The 21,166-nt window shown below is 42.8% G+C and overlaps 2 protein-coding genes across 3 annotated transcripts in view; one reads left to right on the top strand and one right to left on the bottom strand.

Moving 5' to 3' along the window:
* The window catches only part of LOC137622028 (mitochondrial adenyl nucleotide antiporter SLC25A24-like), an 82,425-nt gene extending 65,273 nt beyond the window's left edge, over positions 1 to 17,152 (top strand). Inside the window, exon 3 of the mRNA XM_068352510.1 lies at positions 13,658 to 17,152. Coding sequence (XP_068208611.1) covers positions 13,658 to 13,746 — 89 coding nt within the window. The 3' untranslated portion in view covers positions 13,747 to 17,152. The remainder of the gene's footprint in view (positions 1 to 13,657) is intronic.
* SCaMC (Short Calcium-binding Mitochondrial Carrier) overlaps positions 1 to 21,166 on the bottom strand; it is a 346,502-nt gene that overhangs the window by 210,151 nt on the left and 115,185 nt on the right. The window lies entirely within an intron of this gene.

The raw sequence follows: 21,166 nt of genomic DNA, 5'->3' as shown, positions 1-21,166 counted from the left end.
GTCGGGCAACGGAGTTGACAGCTACATGATTATCGGGTAAGTATATTCAAAAATTTATTTTATTAATAAAAATAACATTTTTGTTAGACAATGCTGTAAGAGTCTGAAGCTTTTTTCTGGCTCATTGTGAAAGGGTGATAATTGAAACTCTATAAGGTAAAGTAAAGTAGAGTTTGACAGAAGAGTAAAAGACAGAAAGTAGTGCTGCTGAGGTCTAAGTTGTCGCATCAATGAAAATTAAAACATAGGAATTAGATACTTGGTTAGATTTTGTCAACTCCATCCACAGTGCTCTACTGTATATTTCATGCAATCTAGAAGATGACGAGTTATTTTGCATAATATGTATAATTAACATGCAACCTGTGGATGATTCATTGATATCCACTAACTGCAGTAACGCCGAAACATTTATGCTCAATGATGGCAAAAATACCTGGGTAATTGAAAGAAAAATAAGAAATTTGCTCCAAACATTTATTTGAGTCTTACATACATAAAGGTATAAATACTTTCATTCCTTATACTCATGAAATTGAGCAGTAAAAATTAACCGAAAGTTATCACTTGTCTTACAAAAATTGATTGTCTAAATTGTAAGTTATTTTAATTTAGAAGCCATAGTTCTTAGACTATTTTATAGATGTATAAACACCTTACATTCTTTTATGGTGTATGAGGATTACACTGGTCTAATTTAAATATGAACAATCAACAGTAAAACAGAAATAGCAATGGAAAGTACCAGTGACAAAATTAGATTTGATTATATGTAGGAGAAATTTTATTTATAGCTTTGACGACTAGTATAGTACACCATTTCTGTCATTCGGTATATTTAATACATTAATTATATGTGTACAATACAGTGTTGACAGTGGTACATTCTAGAGTTGCAAAGCAGTCCAATGAGACCACTAAATCAGATGCCTGAACGGACTCTAAATGCCATCCCTGATCCTAGCGGCAGTATATGTGATCCATATTCAATTAAATATATCGACTCGTAGTATCAGAATAAGATTCATTAACAGAAACAATGTTCTAGAAGTTGAATAGCAAAGTGAGTGGCTTAAAAGTAACAGATAGAACAACAATAGAGATGGGGCTGTAGGGATTCTGTTAAGAGCTTTCGAAACTGCCTACAGTTTGTTGTGCTATACAAGGTGCAGTATGTATGATAGTACCATGTTAATTAAGTCACAGTTATCCTTTTCAGTTTAGAAAGATCTTATACAAATGTCGAAGGTGTTAAGAAAATATGGTCTTCTGCAGGACGAAGACCTGTAGGAAGGCCCAAGAAATCACTGAAACTAGGATAGAGAGGTACCTAGGCCTGAGGAGGGTTTATTTAACCACGTGGAGGGTAAGTGATAAGTCTTGTAAATGACTAATGTTATAAAGGATATTTTAGGTACTATATTCATGTAAATTTTTTTTTCAGGTTATTTTATTGCACTGTTAGTTTTAGAAGTTTGTGCTGCCTTGGTTTTTAGGAAATATCAACATCCTAGGATGCCTTGGTCAGGCCATTTGATATGAATGGCATTTTAGCATATAGTATTATTTATAGCTATCCAGTATACTATTTATCTCTCCTAAGTATGATTAATTATTTATAAAATTACTCATTTTAGAGTTGACCATTAGCTGTACTGTAATTTCTGTACTATAGTGATTATCTTGAATAATAGGAGAATGTATCAATTAATAGTTTATAAAGATATTAGAGCATTATTTCCATGGATTTCACCTGAGGTTCATGTGGCTTCCTTCTCAAAGCTAGCAATGGTAAATATCGATGTCTATGCTAGAAATTTAAGATTTCCTTTTCTTTTTTTACTATAATAGCCATGCTCCTCTAGAGGAGTATTATGTAGATTTGGCAGTCTATAAAAATTGTACTTAGGCAAGCCAAATAAGAAAACCCTATCTATCTTGTGTTTTTAGTTATTTCTCTCGGTTACATCTTTCGTTCGGCAAATCCAGATTAGTTTTCGTGTAGAAGTGTTATTTAGCTTCATATTAATTGCAGATGTCTTTTTCTGGGTTTGGTGTGCATTTCTTTGTTAAATGTTTAAGGGGTTTATTGTTGGTTAGTAAAGAATCACATTCCCTTTGTATAGTGGATAAAGATTCTCATTCCCTTTGTATTGTGGATAAAGATTCACATTCCCTTTGTATTGTGTCGAGTGCAGCATTGTGTTTTAGACAGTTGTTGTGCTACATGTGTTAACAGTCCCCCTTATGGAAGAATATGCTCTGCTTATGGCTGAACGAGTTCAAGTAAAGGAATATGAACGCTAAAGAGAAGTTTATTTTAGATCAGAGAAAATCCAGATGAGACTAGGCTACAGGATTATAGAGGGGATGATGATGATGGTGATTCAGAATAAACAGACATGGATGATGAATCACCATTTTATGTCTATATGAAAAATTATTGTGGTACTGCATCTGAATAAAATGACCCAGGTAAGTTCTTATAACGCTTATTCTATCGTCTAAGTGCTGATAGTACTACCTGTACTAAGACTTCTTACACTCCACAGTTTTCTAATACCTGTATTTTCAAAGACAAAGTATATAAATTAATGTCTCAGGTGGAAGGAAAAGCTATTAATGGTTCTTCTCATCTGTTGCTAAAACCTTATATTACATGGAAGCATTTGCTAATTCATAAAAAAGGACAGTTGCCTAACCATCTTCTTTCCCCTGATCAGGCCAATTCATTTGAAGCCCTGATAAATATCAACTAAAGGAATTCGTTAAATGCAGTTTTTTGTTTTAAGTTGGTTGACTATATAGTTGTCGGTTATATGTAGTTTCATGGGGAGTTAATTGGAGATTCTTTTGTAGATACAGTGGTACGGGTTTTATCGACTCATTGAAGAAAAATCTGCAGGCCACCTGGATAAGATTTCTTAAGCTGTTTTTGATAGGTACTCTACAGACTGCTGTGTTATTTGTTAATTTTGCTGTTAAACAGAAGGAAAGCTGTGTTCTTCAATGGTTGAGATGATTTCAGATGTACAGAAGCACTCTGATTACTTTTCTTTAGGTCTTATTTTGGATACAGGCAGGATTACTTGCGCTGTGGAACAGGTGTCTAATAGAATGCAAAATAACTCTTTGAATTTGATCTCACGAAGGCTTATTTTTTCTCCTTACCATCCAGTCCCCCCTCAAGAGTATTCCTCTTGCTGTCCAAGGGAGAATTTTTGGAAATATGATAGGTCTTTGGGATTTTGGACAAACATAAGGCATGGCAAAAGTTCCAAGAGGACTCATCCAGCCTATAGGAGAACTCTATGATGGCCCCCACTAAGAAATGCCAGTACAGTACAGTACTGGACAGTATTGGAATGATTTCCAAAGTGTATCAGGTTTGGGAAAACCTTCAGCCCTAACTGTATATTCACTCTGAGATAAGAAAGGGATATCAAATTCCTCTGTCCTTCAGGAACCCGTTCCTTTTCCAAGTTACCTCAGCAATTTGGCCAAATCCCATAATTTGAAATTGGAGATAGCAAAACTTGTGAAGAAGAAAGTGACAGAGGAAGTCTTTAGTTCCTCCCCAGGGTTTTACATCAGGTCGTTGTAGTGCCCAAGGCATGGGGAAATTGGAGGACAGTTCTATATATATCTATTCTAAACAGGTACATTATAATATACAGTTGTTCCGTAACCGAAATACAAACCACGCTATTTACAAAGGGTATTACTTTTAGCGCAGCTGAAATGACGAGCCAATAGTTTTTAACGAGGGTTAATTACCCCCGCGCTAGTTAGGGGGGGGTGGGGAAGGGTAGCTTGCTACCCCTCCCCCCTCCACACACCGGTGACTTGCTTCACTTCACTTTTGGCTCGGCGGTGATCAGACGTGTCTGCTCATCGCCTTCGTGACAGCCTTTAATTTTCTGCTTTTTCTTTTCAGCGTGTTTGATTGGTTGGAAGTTGACCTTCAGTTATTTTCTTTACTATGCGTACATGCCCTGGAGTTGCCGGCCGTCCTTGTGGGACTTTCATGTCGGACGTTATTACGGATCCACACACCCTCTGCCCTCAATGTCGGGGCCGACGGTGCGACCAGGATAACATGTGCCGTGAGTGCAGGGAGTGGTCTGCCTCCCAGTGGGAGAGGTTTGGCCGTCGGCGTTCTCCTCCGGGGTTAGCCTTGAAGGAGGAAGGTTCTCGGGACTCTTCTTCCGCCGCCCAAATCTCCTCCGAAGCTCCCCCTCGTCCGCCTCCTAAGGAGAGTCGTCCGAGTGGGAGCGCAGGCCCTTGTTCTGTTTCCCTACCTTCGGTGGGGGGAGAGGGCGTCGCCTCCCATAGCGAGGCGGTTCCCCCTCCTCCTCCGGGGGAGGTTATTGATAATAATGCCTTATCCAGTGATGATCTTTTACAGATTTGGTCGTCCCTGGGGCTTAAGGGCTTGCCCTCCAGGGTCGCTCTTATTGACCTTGTCTCGTTGGGGGCCGCTGTTAAACAGTCGCCGGTGGTAGCGGAGGTAGACCCTCTGTCTATTGTCGACGTCGTGGTGACAGAGGCCTCCGACGTGGCTGGGCCTTCCGCCGCAGGTGCTGTTGCTGGTGATGGTGCTCAAGGCTCTCCTCCTCCTTCCGTGCATCCTTCGAAGGGGGAAGTGAGTCCTTCGGTCTCGACTGCTGCCCAGCTTCCTTCTGAGGGAAGTGTTTTGACGGAGACTCCCCTTCGGAGGACCGATGGTCCCGACGATCTCCCCCGAGGCCGCCTCCGCCGTAAGGCTCACCGCCCTCTACGCCACAAGGGCCTCCTTTCCCCTTACAGGGGGACTAAGAGGCGCCTTTTTGGGTCTTCGTCCTCCGGGGGGGACTCTCCTCGTCAGCCTCAACCGACTGCTCCGCCCTCCTTGAACCTCTCTGCAGACCGCTCACCATCTCCTGCCGGATCTTCGCCTTCTGGAGAACTCGTCACCCGACGGGCAACGGTCCCTTCGGGGCTAAGGGATTCTTCCCTTACGCGAGCAGTGCTAACGCACAAGCGCTCTCCTGCTCGCCAGCGCTCTCCTGCTCGCCAGCGCTCACCTGTTCGCCAGCGATCTCCTGCTCGTCGGCTCTCTCCTGATGTTCGCCCCCCTCGCCAGCGCTCTCCTGCTCGTCAGCGCTCATTTGAGGACCATCGCCCTGCGGTCTCTGACCACCCTTTAGTTCCTGCTGAACTCCCTGCTCACCATCTGCCTGGTCCTGTGGCTACACAACATCGTGCTGCGCGTGTGTCAGAAACACATGTTCGCCAACGCGCCAGCGATCTTCCCGTTCCTGCTCGTGAACGCGCCGCACCAGCTGTCCTCTCACAGGACACGCGTCGACCTTCTGCTCGCCAGCGATCACCAGCTCGCCAGCGATCACCTACACGCCAGCGATTACCTCCTCGCCAGCATTCACCTGCTTGCCAGCGCGCACAGGCGATCTTAGTATCGCCTATTCAACAGCGACAACGAACGCACCGACGTTCGCCAACGCTCCTGAAGGAACATGGTTCGCCAGCTTCTAGCTCGCCATCGCGCGATCGCCCGCCTGCACATGCCGCTCGCCATCGCTCGCCATTGCACGATCGCCCTCCTGCGCATGTTGCTCGCCATCGCACGACCCTGCACGATCGCCCGCTTACGCATGCTGCTCCTCATCGCACAACCCTGAACGATCGCCCTCCTGCGGATGCTGATCACCATCGCACCCCATCACGCGATCATTCACCTGCGCATGCTGCTCGCCATCGCACAACCCTGAACGATCACCCGCTTACGCATGCTGCTCCTCATTGCACAACCCTGAACGATCGCCCTCCTGCGGATGCTGATCACCATCGCACCCTATCACGCGATCATTCACCTGCGCATGCTGCTCGCCATCGCTTACCATTACGCGGTCATTCACCTGCGCATGCTGCTCACCATCGCACACCAGTGCATCGACATACCACATCGCGACATCGCCAGCGATCTTCCTCACCTACGCGACAGCACGATCCCTCGCCGTCGCGCCAACGCTTGCGTTCGTCGCCTCGGACACGTGTTCATTCACCTGCCCACCCTCGCGCCCACTCGCCTGCGCGCCCGCGCGATCGCTCGACCGCTCGCCTGTGCGCCCGCGCGATCATCCACCTGCGCGCCCGCGCGATCGCTTGCCCGCACTCCCGCGCGACCATTCGCCCTCGCGCGACCATCGTTCGCGGCGAATTCCACAGCCGGTGGTAGCAGCAGGGACGCGTGCTCCTAGACGGCACTCGGGATCACCTCCATCCAAGCACAGGTTGGTAGTGCAGGACGAAGACAGGTCAGTACAGCATTCTTCCCCACCTTCTTTTCAGGCAGGTACCGTCGTGTCCACTCCAAAGGATCGCCCGATCCCTTTCTCTTTAGCGAGGATTTCGTACTCTGTGTCCTTGGAGCAGCAGACTTGGTTTGGTCCGCTGGCACGGGCGTTAGTGAGGGTTATGAAACCAGCACTCGCCGGCCAGGGTGACAAACCAGTGGCTGTCTCTCCTACGCTGAAGAGAAAGAGAGGAGTGGACTTCGTGGTGACTTCCCCTAGGGCGAAGTTGGTTCCCAAGAGGTCGGTCTCGAAGGTCCCTTCTCCTGCACGAGTACTTTCTCCTTCTCCCGTGAACGAGGCCTTTCCGTCCTCAGGTGAGTCCAGTGGGGCGGTAGTCTTCCCCTCGGCACCAGGGGGGGAGACTTCGCTTCAGGCAGGAGAATCGTCTCGTGAGGAAGGGGCCCCTCGAACCTCGTTGTTGGGATCCTGTATCCCTCCCAGGAGGGAACCCAAGGATTCCAAGACCGTCCCTAAATCCTCTGCAAGGATTCGTCAGGAACCCACGACTACCCAGGGGAATGTCCACGTGTCACCCCAGGAAGAGATTCCTGGGGCAGGAGACTTAGCTGCCAGCCCGCAGGGAGGAGAACAGCAAGAGTCCGAACAGCCTTCTGGCAGGTCCTAAGCCTGATAAGGACACTTAACAGACTTACGGATCCAGTCATCGCCCCCCGTGAAGGCAAAGACACGATTCTGGATGAAGTGTTTGACGTTCGGAAGGCCCCTAAGACCAGTGCAGCTCTGCCCTGTTCTCGGGGGCTGAAGAGTGCCAGAGCTAGGGCCAACGCTCAGCTCGCACTTCTTGCCTCCTCCAGTCGTTCCACTGCCGGGAACAAGCTTATCCCTCCTCCTCGCCTTCAGCAGAGGAGGTATTTCGAGATCCTGGGTGAGCACAACCTCGCTCTTCCTCTCCATCACTCTGTGGAGGAGCTGGCGAAGGGAGTTCCCCTGGAGAAACTCTCTGCCCGGCAGGTGTCGTTCTCGGTGGCGGAGATCCTTAACCACGAGAAGGTCGCTAAGTGTGCCATGCAGGCCACTTCGTGGCTGGACTTCTGGCTAGGATCTCTGGGCATCCTATTGCGATCGGAGGACTTGTCCAAGGAGACCAATAGGAAGGCCCTAGAGACCTTCTTGCTCTCGGGCACCCGCTCCATCGAGTTTTTGGCGCACCAGGTTACCACCCTGTGGGCCAACTCGGTGTTGAAGCGTCGCGATGCTGTGTCCGAGAGATTCCATCCGAAGGTCCCCGCCGTGGATGTGTGTAGGCTCCGACATGCTTCCCTTCTGGGGGAGAGCCTGTTTGAGCCTCAAGACTTGGAGCGAACGGCTGAGAGGTGGAGGAAATCCAGCACGGACTCCCTCCTCCACAGGGCCCTTACAACTCGGCCCTATAAGCCTCCAGCCCCGCCACAACAGCAGCAACAGCCTCGTAAGGCTCCCAAACAGGCACCGGCAGCTAAGAAAGTGGTGTCTAAGCCCCAGCCCTTTCCAGCCAAGGTCAAGAGGGGCGGTAAGTCCTCCAGGGGAGGCAAGACTCCTAGGGGTGGCGGCCGCGGCCGCAAGCCCTAGGGGTGGCAGTCCCCCTGCGTGTCCACCTGTGGGGGGATGCCTTCAGCGTTGCGTCCGCAGGTGGCAGCAACACGGGGCCGATGCTTGGACGGTCTCAGTGATCGGCCAAGGTTATCGCGTCCCGTTCACGTCATCTCAACCTCCCCTGACAGCGAATCCAGTGTCGTTGAGCTCCTATGCCATGGGATCGGCAAAGGGGCTGGCCCTTCAGGCCGAAGTCGAGACCATGTTCGAGAAGGGTGCTCTCCGGGAGGTCGTGGACGGCTCCCCAGGCTTCTTCAGTCGACTCTTTCTTGTAAAGAAGGCTACTGGAGACTGGAGACCCGTCATCGATCTCTCAGCTCTGAACAGGTTTGTCAAACAAACCCGGTTCAGCATGGAGACAGCAGACACGGTCAGACTTGCGGTGAGACCACAAGACTTCATGTGTACACTGGATCTAAAGGACGCGTACTTCCAGATCCCAATCCATCCGTCTTCAAGGAAGTAGTTAAGATTCTGCCTAGACAACAAGATCTACCAGTTCAAGGTGCTGTGTTTCGGTCTCTCCACAGCTCCTCAGGTGTTCACCAGAGTGTTCACCCTGATTTCATCTTGGGCACACAGGAACGGCATTCGTCTCCTTCGTTACCTAGACGATTGGCTGATCCTAGCAGACTCGGAGTCGACCCTTCTTCGGCACCGAGACAGGCTTCTGGATCTTTGCCAGGATCTGGGGATCGTGGTAAACCTCGAGAAGTCCTCTCTGCAGCCGTCCCAACGACTGGTTTATCTAGGCATGCTAATAGACACCAATCTCCACAAAGCCTTTCCATCAGACGACCGGATAGCAAGGCTGAGGAGGGTGGCGGAGCCTTTCCTCAGGCGAAAAGAACTCCCCCGCCCAATCGTGGTTGCGTCTCTTAGGCCACCTATCCTCCCTGGCCCGTCTGGTTCCAAACAGCCGCCTCAGGATGAGATCCCTTCAATGGCGGCTCAAGTCCCGGTGGAATCAAGGATCCGATTCCCCGGACATTCTGATCCCAATGGGGTCTCTGGAACAGACGGACTTGCGGTGGTGGCTGGCCGACGAGAACCTGCGGAAGGGAGTGAGTCTTCTCGTCCTCCCCCTTGGAATTGACTCTGTTTTCGGACGCGTCAAAAGAAGGGTGGGGGGCGCACGTTCTGAACCAGAGGGCCTCAGGCCTTTGGTCAGAATCAGAAAAGTGCCTACACATCAACCTGCTAGAATTGAAGGCCGTCTTTCTGGCTCTTCAGCAGTTCCAACGGTCCCTGGCGGGTCACTCCGTGGTGGTGATGAGCGACAACACCACGGTAGTGGCTTATATCAACAAGCAGGGAGGCACTTTTTCGCAACAGCTATCCCCATCTTGCAGTAGAGACTCTGAGGTGGACCGAAACCCACTCGATAACACTATCAGCTCGTTTCATTCCTGGCAAGAGGAATGTGCTCGACGACAGTCTGAGCAGGGCTTTGCAGATAGTGAGTACCGAGTGGTCTTTGGATCCTCAGATAGCCAACAAAGTCCTGACTTTGTGGGGTTCCCCGACGGTGGACTTGTTCGCGACAGCCTTGAACTTCAAGCTGCCCCTGTACTGCTCACCAGTCCCGGACCCCAAGGCACTCTGGCAAGATGCTTTCCAGCAACGGTGGGACAACATCGACGTGTACGCCTTCCCACCATTCTGTCTGATGAGAAGGGTGCTCAACAGGACCAGACTATCGGTCAACTGTTCCATGACTCTAGTAGCTCCGCTATGGCATCACGCGGAATGGTTTCCGGACCTTCTGCAACTCCTGACGGAACTCCCAAGGGAGCTTCCTCTACGACACGAGCTTCTCAGACAACCCCACTCCGTGTCCCTCACAGGGCCGTAGCCTCGCTTCGGCTTCACGCCTGGAGACTATCCAGCGTCTCCTCGCGGAGAGAGGCTTTTCGCAACAGGTTGCGGAGAGAATGTCTCGGCACCTGCGAAAGACCTCTGAGGGAGTCTACCAAGCGAAGTGGAGAGTCTTTTGTGGTTGGTGTCATGGAAGGGGTATCTCTCCACTCGATGCCACTATTCCAGCAATAGCGGACTTCCTTGTGTATCTGCGAGAAGAAATGCGCCTTTCTGTCTCGGCGGTGAAAGGCTATCGCTCAGCCTTAAGCTTGGCCTTCAGATTGAAGGGCGTGGATATTTCTTCGTCGCTAGAACTCTCTTTACTCATACGTAGCTATGAGCTTACCTGCCCCCAGTCGGAAGTGAGACCCCCTCCTTGGAACGTGGTTCGAGCCCTCAGGTCTCTCAAGAGACCTCCCTTCGAGCCATTACGCCAGGCCTCCGATCGCCACCTGTCTTGGAAGACGGCTTTCCTACTCGCCTTGGCCTCGGCCAAGCGAGTTAGTGAACTTCATGGTCTCTCGTACGACATCGCCCATTCAAGGGGATGGGGGGAGGTAACGTTCAGGTTCGTCCCTGAGTTTGTGGCCAAGACTCAGAATCCTGGAGTGCCGGATCCTCGGTTCGACTCTTTCAGGATCGCGAGTCTCCGTTCTGTAACAACCGACCCAGACCAGCTGCTACTATGCCCAGTGAGGTGTCTGAGGTACTACTTGAAGAGAACGGCTGCAGTCCGTCCTCATGTGCGAGCTTTGTTTGTGAGCACAGGCAGGACAAAGAGGAGGGTCACCAGGAACACCATCTCAGCTTGGATTCGAAGGGTTATCCACCATTCCCTGAATCCTGACCCTCCTCCGTCACGTCGCCCTCGGGCCCACGATGTCAGGGGTATTGCTACATCCCTGGCCTTCAAGAGAAACTTCTCTGTGATGCAGGTACTTCAAGCTGGGGTCTGGAAGCGTCAAACGACCTTCACAGCCCACTACCTGCAAGACGTGACCCACAGGAGCCTCGATACGTTCTCTATCGGCCCTGTGGTGGCTGCACAACAGCTGGTCTAACCTCAGGCTCCTTTTTGGACAAGTAGCAGTAGGTTGAGGGCGTTGTTACCCGGTCTTAGTCTGCGTGAATGAAAGAGTATGTCTGACCCTTACTTCTTTCTTCATTCTCCCCTCTCTTGGGGAAGCAGCATCCTGGTCCTCGCATAGCTGACCTCGACCTCTGCAGGTAACCCATGCTTCTTTGTGCTCCTAGTATTAAGCTTAATACTGTTGCGTCTCCCATACCCTGACGAGGTGGTATGGGGAACGTCCTATCCTAGAATTCCTATCTGAAGGTCACAAGGTCAACTTCATAGGACGAGTCACACTCTCCTCCTCACACTGCTTATGTAGGCCACTCGTTCCTAGCGATGCTAGGAACCTGTGAGGTACAGGGGCTCCCTCTCTCTAGTGCTGCTCACTGAGGGATCGAGCCCCCGGGCAAGCCGAAGTCAGTAAGGCTGGGGACTTTCCACCCTTCCTAAGGGGTAAGTCACCCTTTGTAAATAGCGTGTTTGTATTTCGGTTACGGAACAAATGACAAATTCGAAGATAATTTGTATTTTTCCTAACCATACAAACCTTAGCTATTTACACATATGTGCCCGCCATCCCTGACCCCCAAGTCAAGTCCTACCTCTAAGTGAAGTGAAGCAAGTCACCGGTGTGTGGAGGGGGGAGGGGTAGCAAGCTACCCTTCCCCACCCCCTGCTAACTAGCGCGGGGGGTAATTAACCCTCGTTAAAAACTATTGGCTCGTCATTTCTGCTGCGCTAAAAGTAATACCCTTTGTAAATAGCTAAGGTTTGTATGGTTAGGAAAAATACAAATTATCTTCGAATTTGTCATTTCTCACTAAGTTTTCGATGAATATTTCTTCTACAGTACTTCAAAGCAATTAGTAAAAAAAGTAGATAGTATGTTTTCAATCTATTTAAAGGCTCTTATTTTGACATCCCTATTCATCTTGTCTCGAGGAAACTCATTTGGTTTTTGGCAATTGGAAAATTTATCAATTGAAGTGCCTCTGGTTTTGACTCATGACTGTTCCTCAGGTATTTACGATGGTGATGCTTCCAATTTGGAAATGTTTGAGATTTCTTAGAATTTTTTTTCTCGATATGACTAGCTAATTTGGAAAACATCCTCAAAAAAGATATGGGTCTATCAGATTTGCTTCCTCAGGTTATTGAGGAGCTTGGGAATCCTAGTCAATGTGAAGGAAGTCCCTTATAATACTGATGCAGAGAATTTTATATTTGGGATAGTCATTGCAACATTTCCCCTTTGTATTTTTCTTTTTGAAAAGTTCAAGCAGATGAAAGCACTGTTGGTTTGAATAGGGATGAAGCTCATAGGGACCTTGGCATCTCTTAGGAAGTTTGTGTTGGTAGGGCAGTTGAAGGTGTGGGATTTTTAGTTGCATCTCATTTGTCTTTGATACAGGGCCTCTGGAAATGATTTATGTTCCAATGATTCAGAGCTGTCTAAAACTGGTTAAATAATAAGCTGATCCTCTTTGTTTGGGTCAGGTTGTGTCATTGGAAGTAAAAGTCCCAGATGTGGGTGCGTCTCTTTCATTGGATACTTCCCAGGAAAGCTGTGGTGTAACTTTGAATTATTACCTATCAGAAAGGTGATTGGAGGAACCAGTCCTACACAACTTTTTTGGAGCTTTTAGCTATATTCAAAGCACTGTAGGCTCAGGAGACTTTGGTAATGGGGAAGTGTGTGGAAGTTTTCTCAGACAACACGACAGCATTGACAAACATTCAGAAGCAAGGCCATCAGGTCAGAATCATTGTTCCATATAGTGGAAGTACAGTATTCTTATTTTGTATAGATCTAAGGGGGATACTTTCCATACCACTGTTTATTCCAGCAAAATTAAATGTCCTAGCATATCTGTTAGGCAGGAAATGAGTACAGTACCTCCAAACAAGTAGTTTTTACATCCTTTAGTGTCAAAAGATTGGGGGGTTGTTTGGGAAGACCAAATGTGGACATGCTTGTGACCTTGGCTCTGTCAACAAGAAGATGGATGTATATTGCTCTCTAGTTCCAGATCCCCTAGGATGGAAGGTGGTTGCCACGTTGTTGAACTATTAGAACCTATATGCTTTCCCTCTATTCTCAATGATTTTGACTGTGATAGACATGTTGCACAGTGTCCTCAAACAGCAGAATGGAGCTAAGGGTTCCCTTTTGGCCTCTGAGAGAGGGGTTTGCTGATCTGTGTCCTCTTGTTGAAATAGCTGAGGAGGTTACCTTACAGGATCAATCTTCTTTGAAAAACAATTTCAAGGTCTCTTCACCCAAATCTACATGCTACATGTAACCTCATGAAGACTATTCACTGTTATTTTAGAGGCAAAGGGTTGTCTGGCCCTAAAAGAAATACAGTAAGTGGATTTTCAATACTCATCTGTCTCCCTGCTGACTAGAAATGTTAAGAGGCTTTGAAAACATTTCCACTCATATACTGAATAGCTTCTATTTGGCTTGCTCATGCTCTCTTATTGCCATAATACTGTACTGCCATATTAGCTCAATACTCCCCTAGAGGGGCATTGCTATTATAACAAAAGAAAATGGAAGATTTTAGATTTTTGTGATAGACATTGATGTCTAGCAAGCTTCAAGAAGGAAGCCAGATGAACTTCGGGTGAGTACTGTATAGAAATAATTTAATTTATTCTTAAAGTTCTGTTGTTTCAAAAACAGTAATCACCCAAAGTCTGCTTAGTTTGCTTAGTTTATTAAGCATATTAGTTTGATTACTTTTCTATTTTTTCTTTCTCTTTTCAGATACAGTACTTCTTCAGCCATTAGATATGGCTGTTTATAAATTCTTTCTACCAATAATTTCCAGCTTCGATTCCCTTCTCCCTCGCTAGAGAGTCAGAATTTGAACTGTGAGTTGAAAAAAAGTAGTGTCTTTAAATGGTGGCTGTTAGACAAAGCTATTTGACCGTTTCTATCAGCCTGTTGTAATTGGTAGGCTAGGTTGCCGCATGAATACCCCACTGCGGACCAGGTAGATGAAGGGGTTCTCTTTATTTAATGTAGCCATGTCATTCCCTGCAGCCTCCAATTTAGGAATTTTGAGGAAATTTTTTGTTGTTTATTTGTTGCTTGTTTCCTTCAGTGTGATGCATTACATGTTTCGCCCTTTTTGTTTCACGTACGTGACCTCTTGATGTTCTGTAAACTTTGTTAGATAGGTGATCATTCTTAGTGTTAGGTGTACTGTATGGAAATTTGGTAGCACTGGACTTGTGCAGTGCTCGACATTCATATTTTCATTCATGTTGCAATTTTATTTTCAACATAAACATTTACCCGTCAGCTACACTAAAAAGATATGGTATATGCAATGTATATCTGATCTAAGATTTACCAGTGAGGTTTCGTGACACGTATATGTACTCTGGTACAGTATGTGATTAATTGCTTTCCTGAGGAATTCATGACAGTCTTTAGAGAAACGAGTTTGTTCATCATCATCGTCATTGCAATTGTTGTCAAATTTTCCATTTTAGGGCTTAGGCTTGAAGTAAGGTTTCCCCTTTGTCTTTTGTCTAGCAGATCTTTTACCTGAATTTCCATCGGGGACAGTTCCTCATATGTTCTGTTTTTCCACGATTTTATTAGTTTTCTTGGATAACCCCTTCCTCCTAATCAATCAAAACCTCTTTTAATTATTCCTCTTCTTTTTTCTCCTTGTGCTAAAGCCATCTTAATTACCACTAGATCTTACATCCCTCTGCCACTTCCTTATCTTCCAAATTTATTCTAGTTTTGAGGCCTTACATTTTATGGTACTGTAATACTTATTCAAGAATATGTATTTTTTCTTGTGATCATGTTTGCGTCATAGAGTAATAAAAGCCTTATATCTGCATCAAAGGAGTTATTGCTTTGTATATTAATGAGCTGTGTTCTTTACTAAATTGTCTAACCACCTCTTTCCACTTCAAAAAACATGCTGCTACTGTTTATTACTTCCCTCTCAATACTTAATGCATAACTTATCTCACAATTTAGTATATTTCCAATTAACAGATACAGTTTGTTCAATCTCTTGCAAGACCTGTCCATCCTTTTCAATATAATCTGCTTACTCTCTCTCCTCTCTGCTGACTTATTTTAAGCATTTTGGGAAGTGAAAGCCACTTAAATTTTTCATAATTTGCAGTCCTAAGATTTTTTGACATACTGCATTTTATATATAAAGCATTCACTCATACACCTCCCATGACATTCAGAAAAGGGAATATTCCAATGTTACATGAGGCCAGTGTACAGTATATTTTATTATTTTTCTTCAGTTTGACCATTAAAATTCCTCAACAGCCGTCTGTCCATTAAATCTTTATACATGTATTTGATGCTTATCTTACAGTGTCCAGTTTTGACAGTACTAATATTCATCATCATAAGTACGATGGCAATGTAATATTGACTGGATTAAAATGTAAATGGACTCATTTGATGACTTCAGTTTATCCTAACTTTGATTTGAGAATAGATATAAAGTTTGCTGATGTCAGTCTAATTAAGAAGTTTTGGTATTAGCCACAGTAAAGACTACCTTTTTGTCTGCAGCTTTTACTTATCTCTACTGTATATGGGGTCGCTGTTTTGTATAAGCCTTCTCCATTCTCTTCTACTTGCTACTTTATCTTTCCATCTTAAATTTGGCCTTTTTCCCCTCCCCCTGCTAGCATGTACCTCCATGTCCTTGATCCTTCGGCACACGTGATCTTATATTCAGGACATGCTCAAACCACTGCTGTTTTCTTTGCTGAATTGACACTTATCCATCTTTGACTGCCCCTCTAATATAATAATTTCTGATCCTGTCCCTTCTCGTGATTCCACACATCCATCTTAACATCCTCATTTCTGCCACTTCTGACTACCATTCTTGCTCTACTGTATTGGCCATGTTTCAGTTCCACACATCAAAGCTGATCTAACTACACTTATAAAACCATTATTTTATCTTTGCACTAGTCTTCTTATTACATAATATTCCCGATGATCTTCTGTAGTTCATCCAAGCACACTATTCTGAGACTATGCCTAGATTTTCCATCTCACAGGACCCAAGGTACTAGAATATCTTAACCTGCCTGAAGTAATCTAAACCCATTTTAACAGCATCCTGTTTTCCTTCTCCTGTTCGTGTATAAAGCTTTATTTAAATGCTGATTTTAGTTTGAGCATTATAAGGATTAATTTAGAAAATTTTAAGATGCTTATTATGGTTTACAAAGAGCTATCGTTAGTTTTTTGAAACTTGCATTTTTTACTTTTTGTTCAGATTTATTAATCTCTTAGTGTTTTTATTTATTACTTATTTGCTAATTCATGGTTGAACATACTCTACAGTACCTTATTTCTCAATAATGATGTCATTATGTTTTGGTATTTGATATTCATGATGTTAATTTACTTTGGCATTTCTTGTTCATGGTGTTAGTATACTTTGGTTTCAACGTATGGTCTTGATATATTGTACTGTACTTTGTTTTTTTTCATGGTTTTGATATGTTGTACTGTTCGTAGGTTTATGCTCATGAAGCCGTTAATACTTTTGTTTCTTATTCATGTTATTAATGTGCTTAGTATTTAATTCTTTGTGTCAACATGACTGTTTTAATGTTCTTCGGTGTATAATTCGTCATGTTAATACTGTTCTTTGGTTTCTTAATCTTGATAATATACTTTGGTTTTTAGTGTTGATGTACGTTGCTTCATGATTCATGGTGTTAATACACTTCACTGTCTGTACTTGGTTTTTTATTCATTAGGTTGAAATAGGTTCCTTATTTATTTGGTTGAAATACATTGGCTTCTGAATAGGACTGAGTACCACAAAGTACTGCATTTAAGGGTTAGTGGCTACAGTAACAGTACTGAATAGTCCTCATAGCATCTCTTTAACCTGATTCTCTCTCTCTCTCTCTCTCTCTCTCTCTCTCTCTCTCTCTCTCTCTCTCTCTCTCTCTCTCTCTCTCTCTCCAGGCAGAGTGGTGATTTCATTAGTATTACTTTGCTTGGTGTTTTACCCCTTATAGAATTTTTTTATCCCACCCCTACTGGGACCCCATGATCTCATGTTAAGATAAAGGCTACATTGGTCTTTGTTTTGCATAGTTATAATAATGTTATTAATGATACTGTACCTGTATTATAAATAACATATGAAGTTTTAGAATATTGTTTCCAAGATATTAAATGCTTAATGTAATATGTTTAATTTTTTTAGAAAAAGCTTCAATATAGTGTAGTTTAAAGATACCCGCTAATGCTTTGTAGGCTTAAGAGGAATTTTTCCTCTTATTTGTTCACAATTTGCATTGCAATAAGATATGGCATAGCATATTAGTTACACTGTAGCCTTTCTGAGAAATAATGTTTCAGAATTCAATTTGCTTTAGGTAATGCAGTAGCTTGTATACTGTATAAGCCCTTATCTTTACCCCCTCAAAAGTGGGAAATTTGATAGAAGTTTTGCATTTATATATTCAAGTATCATTAATCACATAAATGTGATTTTGCAGTGAAAATCTGATGTGCAGTACATATTACTCTATAGAAGAATATATGGTGTTTTATTTATACATCTATAAAAGAAAGTACTTTTACAGCTAAATGATTTCATACTGATGTGTTGATTGAAATGTTAAACATGAGAGAATTATCCATCCTAGCTAATGTACAATATGTCCTCTGTGCAGCATAGCTACACATGGTGATATTTGCTTTTATTGAGTACTGTAAATTGTTACATCAGTACATAACAATGAATGAATGCATGTGTGAATTTTTCTTTCTCTCAACTACTAGAACACTCCTCCTTTTACGCAGTATGCTAGATCCAGATTTTGTACCACTCTCTATTAGTTATAGGAAAATTTTGCATAACAAGGTATTGTACTCCCAAGCTGTATGTAATGTATTAGTCGAAAGGGTTTACACTGCAGGATACTGAGCACCGACAGCTCCAAATCTCCATCAGGTGTAGAATTTGCTATCAGCTTGAATATTACAAGTACTTTTCCTCCTTGCTGATCATATACCTTGAAGTATTTTGTCTATCTCTTTATTGACCATAATTTATAGTTGTTATACTGGTTCTAATTTTTCTTTTTAAGAAAGAAGCTGAAAACTTTGGAAGTTGCATATGAATGCATTTGGTTTTTGAGAGATACCTTTCATGTTCTCATTTCATCCTTCTTAATGATGTCCTGGTTAATTTCTCTTTTGTTGACAAATTTAATCCCAGTTCCATTTACTGTACTGACTTAGTTATTAGCTATGCCGTAAATATCATACTTCAGTACAGTAATATTGATTTAAAACCAAATACTGTACAAGACTCCTGGTAAGCTTAGTAAATCAGCTAGTAAAGCTTATATAGTAGATTTGATAAAAAAAAAATTGATGTAGTTCTTATGAAGGAATGAAACAGCAGTTTTCTATTTTTATGTCACATCTCCCAGATTATAGTCTTGATTAGTAAGTACAGTATATCATAGCCACAGCCTTAATCACCAACCTATACAGTACTTTTATTTATTCAATTCAAGGTAGTGAATATAAGATTTCATGACCAAACATTTGGATATATTTATCGATTGTAACTCAAAAATTTTATTGATGACACTTCAATCTTAATCTACTTTTATCAAAGTTTATCCCTCTGATTACTTTAAGGGTATAGCATATACTGTATTTTACTATTACAACTTTTGAGTAAGATAACATAACTGGATGAAATACATTATGACAATTTTGAAAATGCATTCCTACTCCTGGAGGACATAAACATTCTTTAATGTAGTATGGAAAAAAAATCTGTACTCTTATTAGGGAAAATACATAAATACTTTCAAGTGTTTCATATATGATGCCACCTTGATGATTAGAATAAGTTTTAAGCCTTTTTATGATTCCTGTGGGAAATGTGAGGGTGAGAATCAAACCACCTATTTCCTTATGCAATGATTTTTATGAAATAACTGTATCAAATAACTCACTCCTGGTTTCAAAAAGAAAATTTTTTTATTCAGAGCAAGTATTTTTAAATATTAGAAAAGATCAGGATGCTGCTTTGCAATTTACTTAGGGACTGATACTATTTAGTATACAGTACGGTACTTTATATGAGAGTTGGAGAAAGATCCATAAGTAAATGTTTTTATCCAGTCTTGGCTAATATAAGATGGTGTCAGAATTGCCTAAGAGAAAACACAAAATGAAAATGTCACCAGAATATTGGGGAATAAAGATTATGGAGGAGAGGATACACTTATAAAAACATGTTTTAAAGAGCATTGAGAATTGTCAAAAAACGTCCATTACATTATATTGGTGGAGGGGGGGGAAGAAAGTATTGAAAGTATTAAGAAAAAAATCAAAGGAAGCAATAATTGACACAATGCGCTTAGACTTATAGTTAAATGTCAAGTGGTTGTAAGAGCAGTACAGTGTACTTACTCATATTACTAAATGACTTGACTTCCTTAAGAAGCCATATGTAATCAAAATTTAAAAGTCAGGTAGACCATTGTTGGACAATAACCAATTAATTAAGGATTATTGTTATTATGATAAATGTATAAGTAATGTTTTGAAAGATGTGTAAGAAGATTGCAAGTCAAACTCATTCTTATTTCCTAAAGACATTAGAGTGCACCTGCTAAATAGAGGTAAATCAAAGAGGGCACAAAAAGAATAGAAAGTGAAAAGCATGGCTACTGGGGTAAAACCCTTTGCATCGTCTATAGTGTGTTAGGCTAGGCATCTTTGCACGCAGAGTAAATTGGAATGATTGGTAAAAACTGCAGTATACATAACTCCTCACAATTGCTGATTTCTAGATATTGAGAGTACACTTACCAAAAGGAATTGAAATGATTAGATATGGTCAGTATTTTTGTAACTAAACATGGACAAAGAGTTCCTTAGTAGTTAAAAGGGATTCAATTACTGTACTGTTGAAAAATCAAAAGTAGAAGAAATGATTTGAAGATGTAGATAGTTTTTTTTGCATAACTAGTCTGTTAACTTACATAGTATATCCTCGTTTAGATCTGCCCGGAAGAAGTCAGATTTAACTGTAAATGCTTGTCTGCTATTCAGCTTGGCACTGATGCCAGTCGCATAGTAATGACCTTGTTATTTGGCCTTTACATTTAAGTCTCTCTCTCTCTCTCTCTCTCCTCTCTCTCTCTCTCTCTCTCTCTCTCTCTCTCTCTCATTACTTTATATAGACCTCACATAAGTTTAGTTAGTGAAAATGATAAGCAAATATAAATATTTTGCATCTACTCTCCATCTACTCTTAAAATATTTCATTTTTCATTGTTTCCTTTCCTCACTGGACTATTTTCCCTGTTGTGGTCCCCGGACTTATAGCATCATGCTTTTCCAACTAGGGTTGTAGCTTAGCAAGTAATAATAATAATAATAATAATAATAATCAGTGTTACTTTTGAATGTGCTGTCTTTCATTATTGAATTGGTATCATTTGCAGTTTCTCCTACTTCTTCAGTGAAAGCAAACAACTAACTGAGAGTCATTACTTGGAAATGTTGGACAGTAAGCCATATTGTCGTGCATTTGGCTAGTGAGAGTAAACTCTGGTTTCGAAATAGCTGAAGTGCTTGTGTACTTCATCGTTGTAAATGTTTCTGTTTTGTTTTTATGTCAGAATTGTAATATTACAAATATAATCATTATTACTATTGTTGTTGATGTTGAGAAAAGTAAAAAAATCCTATTGACAAATAAATGATAGGTATTGCATAAGAAAATATTGTCAAGTATCAGAAAAAACATTTTATTGTACGTTCGAAATCTCTGAATGTCTCTTATTCAAGGAGTGTTTTTCCTTAGAGTTATTATAAGTGGGATCATTTGCTGGAATTAATTTTATTTATCTTTTCTTTATTGAGTCCTTGAGATTAATTTATGATTTTCGTTATTATTAAGTGGGCATTTATGAATTCATAGTTTCTTTAAGGAATTATTTCTAGGAAGAGGGGCAACATATAAGAATTGAACAGCTAAGTGAGAACTGACTAATGTTCAAAAGAAGGAACCAGGAAAAAATAGTATTGCATAGTCAGCAACAAGTTGATGGACCACAATTAGTTGATTGATCTATATTACATATTTACTTCTCAGTTTTCTTTACTTTTCTTTGTGGATTTTTCCAATCGTTATTGAAAAGTTAACAGTTCATTAGGCTTGTCCTATTTGATATTTGCTCAAGTTATGTTACTTGAGTATCAAAGAAT

Source organism: Palaemon carinicauda, chromosome 28 (assembly GCF_036898095.1).
Source record: "Palaemon carinicauda isolate YSFRI2023 chromosome 28, ASM3689809v2, whole genome shotgun sequence".
Taxonomy (NCBI): Eukaryota; Metazoa; Arthropoda; class Malacostraca; order Decapoda; family Palaemonidae; genus Palaemon; species Palaemon carinicauda.
Note: the sequence above shows the minus strand (reverse complement) of the source record. Positions and strands in the feature narration are given on the sequence as shown.